General features: G+C 57.3%; 1 protein-coding gene across 4 annotated transcripts in view; it reads right to left on the bottom strand.

Moving 5' to 3' along the window:
* The window catches only part of SLC6A9 (solute carrier family 6 member 9), a 31,967-nt gene that overhangs the window by 12,387 nt on the left and 3,114 nt on the right, over nt 1-16,466 (bottom strand). For 2 of the 4 annotated variants that reach the window (XM_007111918.4, XM_007111919.4), the window contains exons 2-4: nt 13,255-13,370; nt 1,011-1,167; nt 296-427 (exon numbers count right to left, since the gene is read on the bottom strand). In XM_007111918.4, the coding sequence (XP_007111980.1) occupies nt 296-427; nt 1,011-1,167; nt 13,255-13,284 (319 nt within the window). In that variant the 5' untranslated portion in view covers nt 13,285-13,370. Of the gene's footprint in view, nt 1-295; nt 428-1,010; nt 1,168-1,860; nt 1,941-13,254; nt 13,371-16,466 lie in introns of all 4 variants that reach the window. The other 2 variants (XM_024125438.3, XM_055082443.1) reach the window with 2 other exon arrangements.

Below are 16,466 nucleotides of genomic sequence, written 5' to 3'. Positions count from 1 at the left end.
GGCCTGAGAGGCAGGCTTTCATGAAGTGCCACGAAAGAGGCAGCTCAAGGCCTTGGCAGGGGCAAGCTGGGGGGCGAAGGGCCTTTGTGTATGAACGTGGTAGGAAGAGAACATGGAGGCCAAGTAAACACGGATCCCAGCATGTGTCCATGGCCTTGGCCATTGATGTGGGCCTCAGGTTAACACCAGTGTCCCATAGGGGTTGGCAGTGTTTATACAGATGGGTGAGTCAGCATGGTCCCCAGAGGCGTGTGTGTGTGTGTGTGCGCGCGCGCGCACCCCACCCAGGCCTCACCTTTGAACATGGGGCTGATCCTCCAGACCCCCAGGCAGCCCTGACTTGCAAACTGGCCGAAGGAGAGCTCCATGAAGAAGAGTGGGATCCCACAGAAGATGAGCATGATGAAGTAGGGGAACATGAAGGCGCCTGGTGGGCAGGGAGAGGGCTGGCTCAGGGCGGCTTTGGGGAAATCCCACCCTCTTCCTGCTCAGAACTGACAGCAAAACCTTTGCAACTGGCTGGGCCCCCAGGAGGATGTGCCACGCACTGGGCTGGAGCCTAAGTCTGAGGCACGCTGCTCACCACCTGTCTTTGAACCTGACAGAGGCTCCCAGGAAGTCTGCTCTGAGTCAAACCCAGGGCCCAGAGCCGCCATGTTTGGGTGGGATCGGATGGCTTAACCAAGCAATTTCACACACATTAGTCAATGAGATCCTCGAATATCCCTGAATCATTTGGGCGGGGTGCTGCTGAAACACAGGCAGTATAAAACAGGGAGCCTTGGGAGGTTGGGTTGCTTTTCTCTACCTCTCCTCCCCTCGAGGGAGCAGGCTGCCAGGGTCGGGGGTGCTGCGCCTTAGGTAACGGGTACCTAAGCCAGGGATGGGGGCAAAGGAGATCAGGGCCAGAGGCCAGCCTGTCTGGAGTGTGTGCCGCGGAGGGGGCGGCTGGGCCCTGGGGGGTGGGCTCTATCCACGTGGGTGGACCCTGCCCTGTGCCCGCTGGCTACCTCCCCCGTTGCGATAGCAGAGGTACGGGAAGCGCCAGACATTGCCCAGGCCCACGGCATAGCCCACGCTCGTCAGTACAAACTCGATCTGGTTGCCCCAGTTGCCTCGTTTGAGGTTCTGGTCCTTCTTGGTGGCCTCACTGGGCACAGCACCATTCTGCGGGAACAGGAGAGAAGCTACCATCAGCAAGGTATTTGCACGCGCGGTGCCTGACCCTTTGGGCCTCCCCCAGTGGGGACACCATGGACCCTCCAGGCCCCCACCCCACCCTGGGCTTCCCCTCTGCTGGCAGGAGCTGCAGGCAGGCCCGGCAGAGGACGGGAAAGGGAGCAGCGGCCGCCGGAGGGTGCCAAGCTGGCCTCCCTCACCAGCCCCCCAGCACACTGTGCCAGGGGCACCAGCCCACCTGAGCAGCTGTTACCGACATCTGAGAGGTGGGACACTGAGAGGGAGCTCGAGTTGAGGGCCCCCCAGCGCCAGCCCCTCCCAAGCCTCCCCTCTCCCCTTTGGGTGAGGATCTGGGAGCAGCTGAGCCTCATACCAAGCAGCCAAGCTGGGCTGGGCACAAAGGGGCCTGTGTCCAGACAGCACCCCCAGCCGCGGCCACCACATCGCCAGGCTGAGCACGCTGCCCATGGCAGGCAGCTGCGGAGGAGGGGACCTGGACCCCTCCCCCAGCTGAAGGCTTTTTCCGGGGGGCACACAGTGGGCAGGGCTGTAGGGTGGGGGAAGGGGGAAGCAACTGAGCTGGCCCAGACCTGGGGAGGGCATTCTGGGGCTCAGGATGGGAGGGCCAGGGGAGCCACCTATGTTGCCCATGATGGGGGTGGGGGCCCTGGGGAAGCTGACCTGGGCTGGGGGATGCTGGCCATGAGTTGGGGGGAGGAGACCAGAGTTGTAGGCACCACGCCAGACTTGGAGGACAGACTCTGCTAGGGGAAACAGAGGGAGTGACTCTAGAAAAGGGTCTCTGAGCTGAGAAGAGGTGGGCTGCAGAAGACGGGCTGGTCAGGAGGGGCTGATGAGGGAGTTTGACCCAAGGGAAGGATGCCGGGCTGGCTTGGAGGAGCTGCGAGGCTGGACTGGGTGGCCTGAAGCCCCACGGAGGACCCTAACCCCACAGCTGGAACTAACCCAGTAAGTACCTTTATAAGTGAGTGCACCCCTCCTCCATGCCCTGGCCTTTCCACCCCCTACCAGGTGAGCTAGAAATCGAGCCACCCTGAGCCAGAGCCTGAGGGGTCAGCGGTGTCTCACTAAGAGACAGGGACCCCAAGAGTCACCAACAGAGAAGCTCAGAGAGTCCTTGAGTGATGGAGACAGCCTCCCAGAGATGGGCTGTTCTCCTGAGAGAAATGGCCAGGCATCCCTGCAGGACACCCAGGATCAGAGACACAGCTGCATGGCCTCTGAGGGACGGCACTGCAGTGACGCTGACCCTCAGCTTGAAAGAGACATATTCAAGGACAATAGGCACGCTGGCCAATAAACAAACGGACCTGGTGCTTTGACACGCTGTCGGACACTGACACTGACCAACAGATGCAGAGGGGAGGAATGGCCTCCCCAGGCCTGCACCCTCCGGAAAGGCCCATTTAGGAAGGCAGGCACAGGAGGCCCCGGCACCTGGTGGTGGCACCCCAGCCATGCATCCCTTGCTCCCGCAATGGGTACATCTTGGGGGGTGCTCTGGGCTTGCACACCACGTGGGGACTACAGCACAGACACCCTCGTCCTGCACACCCAATCCAGCATTGCCCGGAGAAGACACTGAGCCTTATGCCATCCCGGAAGGTTTGGGGGCACAGTACCAGAAACCGTGGTGCTCCCTTCAAGGAGCACGCAGAGCCAACCGGCAGAGCCTGTGTACTTTCATTCATGCAGCCACGGAGGTTTACGAGCTCCTACTATGTGCCAGGCCCTGCACCAGGCTCGGGGAATTCAGCAGTGAACAAAACACGCCCCTACCCACTCAGAGCTAGAAGTCCAGGAGGAAGTAAGCCATCAATGAGATAAACACATAATTTTTATATGCAACTTCAATGTGCCCACAAAGGGGAATTTCTCAAGTCACAGGAGCATGGAAGGATGACAAGGGGTGGGGCTGGGGGCTGGGAAAGGTCACAGAAGGCCTCCCGGATGAAGGGGCTTGAAGGCCACCTTGTCTCTGGGAGGGGGCGGCTCCCAGTCCCAGTGTGACAGGCCCTTACAGAATCCTGCCTAAGCCTGTCACCACCTCCTAGGGCCTTTTTTTGGGACAGGCCTAGAAGTACCTCAGGGTCAGGGGAGAATTTTTTCAGAGGGTGTGAGGCCTGCTTGGGGTAGTTTATCCATTCCCAAACAAATCCCAGCCAAATAGGGCTCCTATATGTTGATCCTACAATAACAGTTTTATTCTCTCCGAGGCTTGTTTACTTAGGGGCACAATGGGGGATTGTGGCAGCTGTGGAGTACATGGGTGGGGTCACGAAGCAGCGGTTACAGCTGTAAAAGAGACAACTGAGGGTCCAGGATGGCCTCATGGGCTGGGCAAGGGCAAAGCCTCTTGCAGAGACCGAGGTCCCCAAGGCCTGAAGTTGAAGGCCTCTCTCCTGGCCCCAGCCCTCTGACCAAGTGCAGCGGGACCAGACTTGGACCTCTGAGGTCTGCTCCTTCCCTGGCATGGAGGGGGCGGGGAGGGTGATGATGCCCCCAGCCAAGTGCCATAGGCAGTAGCTTGCCTGAGCCCTCAAGAGCCAGTGGTCACTCCATTCAAGAGCAGCACACCACTGAGCCTTGTGCTAACCAGTTCAGCCCTGCCGGCTGTGACCTGGGGAGGCCAGAGCCTGGGGGACAGGGGCTTGGAACTGGGGATTGGGCTGTGGCGGGAAGTGACCGGCAACACTAGGGGTCCGCTGTGCAAAAGGAGCTGAAATGACGCCCTGCAAGTGGCATGAAGAGCTCGCGGCAGAAGCCGCACCGTCTGCTGCCCCCGGCCCTGCAGTGCCCCACGCAGGCGCTGTGGATGGTGTGCTGCCGCAGGAGCCCGGTCCACAGCTAGGCTTCTGACTTTTAATTCCAGTGCGAGCTATGTGCAGGCAGCCTGGCTGTTGAGGGCACAGTGCTCAGCAAGGACAGAAGAAGCCAACCTTCCTCCAAGTACACTGGAGGGAAGGGTCCCTCTGTGGGGGGCGGGGGTCCTAGGGGCTCTAGTTCCCTTCCTCCTCCAGCCCTCCTCTGGGGACGCCCCTCCACTTCCTTCCCTGGCAGCGACGCCCAAGGCTGGTGAGCCTTTTTCAATGCTGCACTTTTTTTCTCCTTGCATAATTTTCCCCATTCTAAGCCTCCCATTTTCTTGATCTGCTAGGTGGACGGCGTGTCACTGATATTAACTGTCCCTGCAGAGGTTGTTGGCTCTGAGGTGCCCACGAAAGAATTTCTTTGTGCTCATGGTCTGACCCAGACTGGTGGCCTGTCTGCCTAACCCAGCTCGGCCCCGCCGACTGGCCGGGCTCCAGGCTGCTCCTGCCCATCACCCACCTCCCACTCTCCGCCCCTCGCTGCTCTCCCAACCTCCCTCCGTCGCTCATACCTGGGTGGTGAATTAAACCACAGTGGCCTGGTGCCCCTCCGGGCTGCTCCCCTCCTCCTTGGGCTCCCTGGAGGGGCTCCCCCGCCTCACCTCTGACTCGCCTGGTGAGTGATCTCCAGGGCGGGGACTGCCCTGCCCTGCCCTGTGCCCGAGCTTCCCCAGGCCAGGCAGGATGCAGGCTACGGGGCGTGCCTTCCATGGCTGTGTGGGTGGGCTGGCTGATCATCCTCCATGACGCCTGCCATGCACAGACATACAGGTATAAAACCCTCCATGCCCCTTACCCTTAGAAGCAGTCGTTGACCTGTCTTGGGTTCACAACCTCCCACCCCTGTTCCTGCCTAGAGGGGTGAGCCACACTGAGCAGTCACTTACATAAGTCCTTTCCATAGCCCTCTGCCCTCTACTTATTCACTGGTCTGGATGAACTCCTGGAATTAAGGCAGTTCAGCTCTGAGGGCAGAATCCAGATCTCCCTCTATGCCTTGGGCTTGGCAGGCCGGGACCCTGCGCTGGGGGTTAGAAGCCTAGCATTCTAGAGCCTGCTCCCTCAGCAGCCCTGGGCAAGCCACTTCCACTCTCAGCATTCAGCGTCTTTACCTGTAAAATCAGGGGATAGACAGACAACCTCAATAGATCTCCCAATATTCTGTAGCTCTGCCCTGCCTGGAATCTGCTATTTCTGACTCTCTCCTGTATTTTCCATTAGTTCCCACTGGCTTTCTAAACAACTTAAAAAAAAAAAAAAAGTTGTTATTGCTTTCTTTCCGGTTATAAAAGCATTATAAGCTTATCATTAAAAAAAATTGGAAACTACAGCAACGTGTAAAGAAACAATGCTGCAGAGCCCGCTGCCAGTGGCGGCCACCAGCGCCACCTCAGGGGTGTCCCTTCCTTCTTCATGCCCAGACCCAGAGGAAGCCCAGGATTCTACCCTGGGCGACGGCTGTGCTCTGGCTCCCGACTCCTGCCCTCCGAGAGCGGTGTCCATGGGATATTTCTGTGAATTGTGAGCTCTGCTCTTGATGTACACTGAGGAATCCTGGAGCAGCCCGGGCAGGGCGGGCCCCACTAGGATCCAGCAGGCTTCTTGTCCAGGACTCTGCAGCTCCAGGGTTTGCTCAAGGGATGAAGTCCCATCCAAGACAAACTTTGTGGAGGAGAACGGGCAAGACCCTACATCCCAGACTGACCTTGAGCCAAATCCAGATCACTGGCCACTTTCTCTGAGTCCCAGTGGGGAATTCAGGCAGAACAGCCAGGACAGTAAACTGTGGCTGCCTCAGGAGACCCTGTGACCCCCTCACACCCCTTGGTTCTTGTTTCCCCAACTTCTCTCCCATCGGTCCAATCAATCCAGGAGCCAGGCTGGCCCTCAGGCAACATCTACCCTGCAATGACAGAGCCTTCCATCTTTCATCTGGCTTCGCTCATCCAGACGTGGGAAAGAGTCAAGGGCCCGGGCTGGAGAAGCAGGACCGTGGGGGAAATCCACCCCAGACCTGAGCAGCATGCAGGGGCTATTAGTGCCTCTTGCTTCAAGGAAAACCTCCGAGCGCCTGTCAGGAGATCAGGCCCTCATATAGGAGGTGAGAGAGGCGCGGACATGCCGGTGCTGTTTCGTCCCAGAGGCCTGATTGGCAGAGAGTGATCTGCCGATATTGTGGAGAGCAGACAGAAGATGCACCCCAGGCATGCCCGGCTCCACTCCGGGCCCTGGGAGAAGTGATAGGGCCATTGGGTGGGCTCTGCTTCTGCCCTGAAGCCCAGCAGTCACGCCCTGCACTGTGGCAGCCGTGAGCAGTCTCTGCCCCACTCGGTTGGCAGCGGGCTCGCATTCTGGAAAGTGGCTTTGGCTTCTGACCCTGGCAGTCCTGAAGGTGGAGGGCAGCCCTGCATAATGTTTCTCCCAAATGCAACCCACATCTCCCCAGAGGACACTCCTTCTCTTGCCTTCCGAAGGTCAAGTCAGGATGCCCTACAGGGAAGGAAGGTGGCTTTCCCAGTCCCCTCTCCCTCACTGCCATCAGCCCCATTGTGCCTGACATTCCTGCCCATCCCTGGCTTCCAGGGAGGAGGGCACACCGGTGCCCCCCCCACCCAGGCACTTGTCCTAGACACTGGCGAACACTGCGTGGGGTCTCTCTCCTCGCAGCCGAGACTGTCGCCCATCCCGTTCCCCCACCCTCACCACTGAGTCCATGTAACAAGTCCTCCTGCCCCCTCACCACTCTCCCCATAGGAGTAGCTGCCGTGGCAGAGACAATGGGGCTGTATTGATTAGTACAATTCCTGGGCACCTCCGGCCCGTCTCCCCGGGAGCTAGGACAATGCAGCTTTGATACACAGAGCAGATTCTCAGCAGGTCCTTGGGCTGGGGGAGCCCTCATACCCCCATTCTCCTCCCCTGTGCCCCCTCCGCATAGCTAACTCTTCCTGCTCCTTTGCACAGTTGCAACTTTCTGGGTCACTTTTGCTGGTGTCTGTCTCTCTGGCTGGCTGTGCCTGCCCCTCCCTGGCACAGACCACTCAGCCCCTCTCCCCACCCCCAGCCCTGCCTCCCAGTCTGCCTGGAACCAGAGAGGGGGCTCGACCTCCTGGAAGGTGACTGACCTGTTCTGGGGAGGAGGGGGCCGCAGGTCCCTGAGCCGCGGCCATCCCAGGGTAAGCACTTGGAGCGGGGTGCGCGCGTCTCCTCTCATTCACACCTCTGCCAGCTCCCGGCGACACTGACGCATCCCCTGCCTCTTCCACTGCTGGCTGGGCAGCATCAATTACTTTCACCTCGTCTCCTCCTGAAGCTCTGCCTACCCCCTCCCCGGCCCTCCCCCTCCAGCCAGTCCCCATGCAGCCCAGCGCGGGTGCTCCACAGTTAGAGTGAAGCGCAGGGTTTGTTGTGTTTCTCCCTTGTTCCCAGCAAGTTATTGGAACAAAACACACACACACACACACACACACACACACACACACACACACACTCACAGCCACAGGGTGAGGCAGAGCGGCCGTGGAAGAGAGAGAGAGAGGGGGTGGCTAACTCCCATTCCAGAATGAGGTCTGGGGCCCAGATGCTTCTGAGCGCATAGGCCTGGCACTTGGTGGGCTCACGGTAAGGTGGTTGGGTACCACTGGGCACTAGAGATGGTGAAGGAGAAGGGGGAAGGGGGCGCAACCCACAGGGCACTACCAGAGCATCTCAGACTTCTTAGAATGCTGTGGGCTGGGGGGTGATGGGTCCTGAAGCAGTCCTCCCAGGAGTTGGGGACTCCCAACCAGCCAAGATGATGGAGTGTCCTCATTAGAGAATATGACTGACCATGTAAAAAAGCTCTGGCTTAGTGAACGGTGCTGTCACCTGTCTGAAGAAAGATGGCATTAGCCAAGAGGGTGGCTGCAGAATAAGGACCTTTGAGGATTAGTACTGCATCACCCAGAACCTGAGGTATTCCCTCTGGGAGTGTGTACCGAGTGGGATGGGCACAGTCTAGCGGGTGTCACCATGGCTGGGGTGGAATGTCACTCAGACCCATCCAATCCCTCTTCTCTGAGGCCACGCTCACTGGTCAGTCTCCAGCGGATGCTGAGACACCACAAACCCGTGGCCAGGAAGGTGGGCACGAGTGTTCTGGTGCTGGGAAGGCATAGCTCTTTTTGGAAACTGATAGGTTGGCAAAGGGTCTGGTACATAGTAGGATCTTCGTAAACATCGGTCAAATGGAAGCATGTATGAATTCTGATGTAAAGGACAGCTTCCCTGTGAGTTTGGTAAGTGAGGTGACCCCAGTGGGAACATGGCAGGATGGCATTTTTTTTAAAGGGCAAAGGCTTTAGAGTCAGACAAGCCTGGGTTCAAACCCCAGCTCTGGCAGTTCTCACTATATATACCTCCTTAGGCAAGTCACTTAACATGTCTGGTCTTAGTTTTTTCAACTCTAAGATGGGGATAATATCCATCCATCTTTGAAGCTATTAGCATTATTAATAATAGTAACAGATAATACATATTAAGTGCTTACTATGAGCCAGACACTGTCCTAAACACTTTATATATATATTAACTCATTTAATCCTTCCAACAGCCCCTTGGGGTAGGTATGTTATTATGCCCATTTTGGGGAGGAAGATGGGGACTGACCTCGGCTCAAGCAAGTCTCCTAAGAATGGCCTCAGACCCCACTGACTGAGCTGTTTCCCGGGCCAGCCTCATGCAGCCGGGTCCCCAGACACGCTCCGAGGACTTCCTGTGAGCCCAAACTGAGGGCCAAGGCCCTGGCTGGGCCACTGGCTCCAGGAAGGCCCAGTCACCCATGATGCCCAAATGCTCACTTCCACCCAGGGTGGGCTCTGGGCTTTGGCTGCCCTGGCCTGGGCTGGGTGCCCAGAACAGGCAGCCCTGGCTGGACAGCTTTCTCTGGCTCTGGCCATGGGGACAGGAGGCGGCAGCGGCCCAGCTGGGTCCTGGCAGTAATGAGGCCTCATTAGCGGGATCCAGATGCTCCAGCCCCACTCAGGGAGGCCGACTCCCCCAACCCCGCCTCTGACTTTTCTTAATAAGAGTGGGCATGCCTCCAGAGGGCCAAGGAGTCTAGGGGCTTTGTTGTACCCTGTGACTCCGAGGGACGGTCCTGCTGAGCCAGGACTGGAAAGTGCTGGGGGTAGCGGGGCTGCAGGGAAGCCGTGTGAGGGGAGGGGAGGCCGCAGGACTGAGTAGGTGGCTTCCAGGGAGGCCAGGGAGGGGAGGGAGACCAAGGGGAACGGAGGGCAGGTCCTAGGTCCCAAGAGGAAGCCTGGGTGGGGAGGTTGGGCCTTTTCCTCTGGATCTAGATATCGTCCATTTCACTGGGGAGGGGGGTAGTTGCACATCTAGGATCGTCTAGTTGATTATCTAAGTCATTGCTCAGGCTGTCCTGGCTAGGAGAGCACCTTCTCTGTGCTAGTCCTTATAGAATGAGAGTGCCCACTGTATGTCAGTGCCTGAGGTAGGAGAGGACCTACTGTGTGTCAAACCCGTGCTAGGAAGGCACACAGTGTGTGCCAAATCCAATGCTGGGAGAGCTCCCACTGTGTGCCAGGCTCTATGTTAAGAGAGCACCCACTGTGTGTCCACCCCACAGGGAGCCCTTGTGGTGTGCTGGGTCCTGCACTACACGAGTGCCCCATGCATGCCAAATTCTGTGCCATGTGAGGACCCAATATATGCCCAGCCCTGAGCAGGGTGAGCGCCCACTGTGCCCCTTGCACTGTGCTAAGTGAGTGCCCAATGTTTGCCATGTCTCTACTAGCTGAGCACTTGTTACATGCTGGGACTCATGCTAGGTGAGTGGCTGGTAAGTGACAGGCCCTCTACCAAGGGAGGGCCAGGTGGGTGTCAAGCCTGTGCTTGCTGAGATCCCAATGTGTGTCAAGCCCATACTAGTTGAGCACCTGCTACATGCCAGGACTTGGGCTGGGTGAGCGCCCACTGTTCACCGGGCCCTGTGATGGCTGCTGCAGACAAGAAGTATCCAAACCCTCTTGTCAAAGCATAACAGAACAGGTCGGGGTGGGGCAGCCCCAGGTGGCCTGTGGTACTTTCAAAGCCTTCTAGGGGGGCTTCCCTGGTGGTGCAGTGGTTAAGAATCCACCTGCCAATGCAGGGGACACGGGTTTGAGCCCTGGTCCGGGAAGATCCCACATGCCGCGGAGCAACAACTCCGCGCCACAACTCCGTGTGCCACAACTACTGAGTTCTGCTCTAGAGCCCACGAGCCACAGCTACTGAGCCCGTGAGCCACACTACTGAAGCTCGCACACCTAGAGCCCTTGCTCCACAACAAGGGAAGCCACCGCAGCGAGAAGCCTGCCTCCGCTCACTGCAACTATAGAAAGCCTGCATGCAGCAACAAAGACCCAACGCAGCCAAAATAAACAAACAAATAAATAAATAAAATAAATTTAAAAAAAAATAAAGCCTTCTAGGACGATTCAGATGTTCTGGCACCCAGGGCTCCAGCCCGGGTGACACTGCTCTTATTCATCATGAGGCTTCCAGGGACAGAAGCAAACAATGAACTCAAAGATGTTGGGAGAGGCCAGTGAGGCTCACCAAGGCCTTTCTGCCCAAGGTGCTGTATGAGTGGGGAGTGGACACAGGGGAAGGGACTGAGCTGGCCAGCTGTGGACTTGGTGTGCAGCTGTGGGGTTAAAGCTGACCCAGTAGGGCTCTCCTGTCCTGGGCTCCTCTCCTCCAGCTCCCTGTCCTCCGAGCCCCAGGCAGCCCAGCCCCACATGTGTATAGAGGCACTAGGTCTCCACGAAAGGACCACCGCCACCCCCCACCCCCAGTGCCCCCAAGCATCCCAGCTGCTCCCAGGCTTGGAGGCACCCTGGCCAGCTGGGTTCCTGCACGGCCCTGTCCTAGGAGCTGCTGAGGCGTGAGGGAGGCAGCTGAGCTGGCCTGGCAGAGACCATCTGGGCTGGGAGAGGGGGGAGGGACACGTGTGGCAAGCAGCATGTGGGTCTGGGCACGTGCTGGGAAGTGGCTCACCCTCCACGGGGCACCTGCCACATGAAGAGCCCAGCAGAAGCTCCAAGGATGACATAGGGTGGACACTGAAGAGACCCAGGGGACCCATGTCCTCACACCCAAACCTGGGGCAAAGGGGGATGGAAGTGAGGACCCCATGGCAGGGGCCAGCTGCCTACTCCCAGCCTACCAGGGCACAAACGGCAACAGAAGCCACAGACCTGGGACGGTCCAAGTGCCACTGGCTTACATGCATGACCCTCAAGACCCTCTGTTCTGCCCCACCATGGCATCCAGAGAAGGAGCATCCTCAGTCACTTGCCCTTAAGGGACCACAGGCACCTAATAAAGTCCAGGCGCAGCTGCCTAGGTTAGCTAGGAGAGATGGCGCTCCTCAGAGGCTGTATCCTAGAGACAAGCACTGAATGGAGGCGGAACTGGTTCCAAACTGGGTCCCAAGAATAGCGGAGCCCAAGGTCAAAAGCAGAACTGAGAAAGAAGCAGGAATAGAATCTCGAGCAACCACTGGGGGTGCCCAGGGGACATGCTATGGAGCCTCAGACGCAGCAGTGGCGGGCAGAAGTCAAAGGTCAGAGGGCACGGAGGAAATCGAGCCCCAGCTATCTTTAGGCACATCCTGGTGCTGGGAACAAGCATCCCAAGGCAACATTCCCTTCCACAGACGGGCTGGCCTGCTGGCCGGCAGAGCCCAGGGTCCGAGAAGCTCCGCTCCGGCAGGGATTCTGGGACCTTGTGATTCATGCTCCCTATGTTGCCCACGTGGGTTCCACATCTCTCCCGCCTCCCTGCCCCAGTCCTTTGAGGGTCACTCCAGAGAAAGTACAGCAGCCAGTACTGAGTAGTATAGAGTACTCGGAGGGTTTCTTAAGTTTCACGGGACACAGAATCTCCATGTAGGGAGGGGCAGAGCCACAGCCCACTTCCTGCAACAGGCCCATGGCAATTCCAACACTTCCGGGAAGGGTGAGGCCATTTTTGATTCTATCGCAGCATCCACCCCCTAGCAAGTATCCAGGTCAGGAGACCTCCAGCTCTGCCCACATCTGAGCACTCAGAGTTCAGGTTGGCTGAGGAATAGAGAAGCTTAGTGCATTTAGACTTGTTCCAGTCAGGAGGGGGCCAGACCAGGGCAGGTCTGAGGGGCTGGATGCTGGAAGTTCAGAACAGGACAGGACAGAGGGTCCTGAGCCTGGAGCACGACTGTCCAGCTCCCTCCCCCAGACCATTCCTTTGGACCTAGTACTTCGAGTCCCAGAAATCAAATCCCTGGTGAGGGGCGGGGCTTGTTTGGGGAGGGCTCGGCAGAGACCCTAGGCCAACCAGTCTTTCGCTGAATGTGAACAGCAACAGGAGAATCCATGTGGAGAAGGGAGGAGCCACGGGAGGGGCCGTGCTCAGTCACTGGCTTCCTCCCCTGACAGCTGCCCAGTGTCACTGGCTCCTGAGGCAAGATCCCAAGAGAAGGAATACAGCCACTGCCCTTGGGGTATTTTCCTGGTTCCTGATTCCAGTGCTGGCCTTGTCCGCCCATCAGTGAGCCGGCCCTGCTCTTGCCCACTGCTTCTCACCACCTCTCCTGTGCTCTGAGGCAGTGAGCAGTGAAAAGCTGTGGCTTGGGGAAGGAGGAGAGGGAGGTTTTCTGAGGAGGCCTCAGGAGAGGATTCAAAATGAAAACACTCTATGTTACTTTTCAGAGTGGAAGAAGAAAAAAATCAGACAGGCTCTGAGGACCCCTTGATCAGCACATGCCGAATGCTCCCCATGGCAGGCAGAGCGCAGCGTTGGGGGTGCCTGGGTGTCAGCCACAGGACAGCCCTCCCAGCAGGACTGACTGCAGCCTTCTCCCCGGGGTATCTTGTGATGAGGGCGGGAAGTGTGCCTTGTGCCTCCTAGCATGCCTTTCGGGCTCTGTGGTGGAATCTGCACTGCTAAGGGCTCGGAGCCATGGCAGCATCTAACCTGCTGGGTGAGGCGCTGCCCACCTGGGCCTAGGACAGCCCTAGCACTCGGGAGCCCTGGCAGTGCCAGACTCGGGGCCCCACGGAGCCTCCTAGGCCCTCCTGTCGGGGCCAGCAGCTGACAGCGGGCCCCCGTGGGGATGGTCCTCATGGCCCCCTCCTCCCCGCAGCCTGGTCCATGTACTCACCAGCATCGCTTTGGCACCTTTTCCTACCATGGTGGTGGTGGGTTAGGGGCTCTGGAGTCCCGGACCACACTCACAGGCTCTGTTTCTAGCACCTTTCAGAGCACAGGCCTCAGGAGCTGTGGAGAGAGCAGAGAATGCACTGAGGATTTGGCCCAGGAAGGCGGGGCAGGACATGTGTGGCCCTCAGGGCTCTTCAGAACAGGTAGTGCAGGGCCCAGACCACCAGCTGGCAGGCCCTCTCTTCCCTCCAGCCCTGGCCCAACCCCTGCCAGACCATTTCCTGTCCTGCTCATTTCTGGATGACCCTCAATCCAGTTCCTACCTCACTCTTCTCCCAAACCTTCCCCTGGATCCCTTGGTCTCCAGACTTCCTGTCCCAATGGGCAAAGGTCTATTTTTGACTCTCCAGATGCCCAATTCTATAAAAGATAAAAAATGAACACAGAACTGGGACAGGGTCCAATTCCTTCATCACCTGTGTGAATGGCTTCAACCCCTCCCCTGACAGGGAGTCAACTTGGACCAGCACATGCTCCCCAACCTCGCCCCACCCAGGCGTCCAGGATGGTCCTTCCCTATCCTGGTGCCACTCAGCTTGGGCTCCAGGCAGCGGGCTCGTTATTATGTCACTAACTTGGACCAGAAGCTCTAGGCACACCAAACACAGCATGTGCAGGCACAACGCTGCCATGCCTGTGCTCAGGCTGGCCCCTGCCGAACACCTTCCCTCCTGTTCACCAGGTGAAATTTACAAATCCTTTAGGAGGCTGCTTAAGTGTCACCTCTCCTCTGTAGCTTTTCCTGACACTACCCCCACTCCACCCCAGAGTGAACAAACTGTCTCCTCTTTAGTGTTTTGTGCAGACTTCTACCAGTGTCCTTTTCAACTCATTTGCTTACGTCTGTCAGCCATGGGTTGGTTGGCCAGTTCTCTGAGGGGTTGGATGTGTTTCATCTACCCCTCTGTGCCCAGCACCTGGCGCGGTGCTCAGCTTGCGGGGAGTGTTGGTGGAATTGAGTTGAAGGGAAATGGGTAAGGCTGAGGCCTTGGAATGAGGGGCCAGGTCAGCCAGAGAGATCTCGTAGGAAGCCTCTGAGAGGCGATGTGGGGCTGGTGAGCAGGAGGGGCAGACAGACGGGAGGGGCGGCCATGCAGCTGCTGGTGTCTGTAGGTTCAATGCTGGATGGACGCAGACGGAAGAGGGGGAAGTTTTTGACAGGTCACGGGAGTGGAATCAACCTTCAGGGAGCCTCAAAGAATTCTCTTATGGGAGGAAAACCCGGGGTCAGATGCACAAGGACATTCACGCTCCATAGGGCCTGGTCCTAGGAAGGACTGGGGCCTTCTCTGGGTCCTCTCAAGGAGTCACTCTACTCCAAAGGCTGTTTTGTGCCACTCTGCCCCGCCTACAGCCACCTTCAAGGGCCACCTCCCACCCACGGGCCCAGGAAGCCATTGGAAGGCTAGAAAAGAGGAGGAAGAAGCTCTTCTTTGCCTATGCAAATCAGCCCTTGGCTACCTTAGGCTTCTGTCCTGGCCACCAGGTGTCCTGCATAACCTTCTCCCCAGGGCCGAGCCAGGTAGGGATGTGACTTGCGACCATTTCCCTTTGGTTAGTCACCCAGGCCGGCCTTCCTGCCTCTCACTGTTCCCTAAAGAGGTCCCTGCTTGTGGCTTTGGTCTTCTGGGGGCAGTCAGAACAGGGGGTGTGCTCCCTTAGAAGATCATACCCTTGTCTTCGCTTACCACACCCCTCCCTCCAAGCTGTACACTCTAGATTTGCTGTCCTCAAAGCTGTCCCTCTTCAGCTAACAGATAATAATGACAATGAGGATAGTAATGACAGCAGATGGCATTATTAAGAGCCACCTCACTGGTTGGGCATTACGCCCTCTGGTCAGGTGAGTAAACTGAGGACACTCCATCCTGGAACCTAAGTTCCAGGGTGTTATCCCTAAGCACTGCAAATACAGCCCTTGTGGTCAGGGTGCTGACAGATTAGTGGAGAAAAGATTGCTTGGGGGCTGCTTCCAGGACAATGAGTTGGGTGTAAAGCTTTGCTGCTTCTCCTGCTTCTGCCATTTCTGTTAAATGGCCCCATCCATCCATTCAAAAAGTACCACCTGAATGCCTATGATAGGCCAGGCCCTCTTCTAGGGGTTGGGCATCCACATTACCTAGACACCAGGCCTGCCCCTAACCCATATATGGGCCACTGTTGACAAGCTCTCCATCTGTGCCACGTGGGTCAGAGTCAGGTTAGCTTGTGATTGATAAAGAGCTTGGACTCTGGGACGTGGAAGGAGGAACTGGCTCTGCCACTCACTAGGTATGTGACTTCAAGCAAGTTACTTAACCTCTCTGAGCCTCAGTTTTCTCAATCTGGAAGATGGGGATAATCATACTTCCTTTGTACATTCTGAAGTTTGTGCTTAATTTTTGACTCTACAAGTCCTCCACTTTTTCCTCCCCTCCAATCCATTAATCTTCCCAAAGTCCTAAAGCCCTGATTCCCTCCAACAGTTTTCCACAGCCAACAGGATATGGCCTAAATTGTTCAGCAGGCATTTAGGGCTGGCCACAGTTCAATTCATTTACTCCGCAAATATTTATTTCGGGCTTGCTCTGGGTCAGATCTGTGCTGGGCACCAAGAACTCTTCAGTCTCTGCCCTCCTGCAGCTTACAGGCTGGTGGGGAAATGAATGAAACTGGTGACTCAAATGTGTATAATTAAAGCCTACAATAAAGGGTGCGAAAGTGAAAGATCTTCTTTATGAAAATCTACACCAGGGGGGCCTGGCCTTGTCTGAGAGTTACAGAGGACTTTCCTGAGGAAGTGATGTTTAAGAGTCAGAGGGGGATGATTCGGCAACAGTGAGCAGAGAAGAGGAAGAGAGATTCAAGCAAATGAAATACTATGTGCAAAGACTGTGAGGCTGAGGCTCAGATAGTGAGGGAGAAAGTGGCCAAAGACAGAGGTGGAGAGATAAGCAGGTTCGGGGGTCTTTGGGGCTTCGGTTTTGCTCTTTATCCTGAGGGCAATGGCAGCTATTGAAGTCTTTAAAGCAGAGCTGTAGGGCCTCCCTGGTGGCGCAGTGGTTGCGCGTCCGCCTGCCGATACAGGGGAACCGGGTTCGCGCCCCGGTCTGGGAGGATCCCACATGCCGCGGAGCGGCTGGGCCCGTGAGCCATGGCCGCTGGGCCTGCGCG

Source organism: Physeter macrocephalus, chromosome 3 (genome assembly GCF_002837175.3).
Source record: "Physeter macrocephalus isolate SW-GA chromosome 3, ASM283717v5, whole genome shotgun sequence".
Classification (NCBI taxonomy): Eukaryota; Metazoa; Chordata; class Mammalia; order Artiodactyla; family Physeteridae; genus Physeter; species Physeter macrocephalus.
This window is presented reverse-complemented; position numbering and strand designations above follow the sequence as displayed.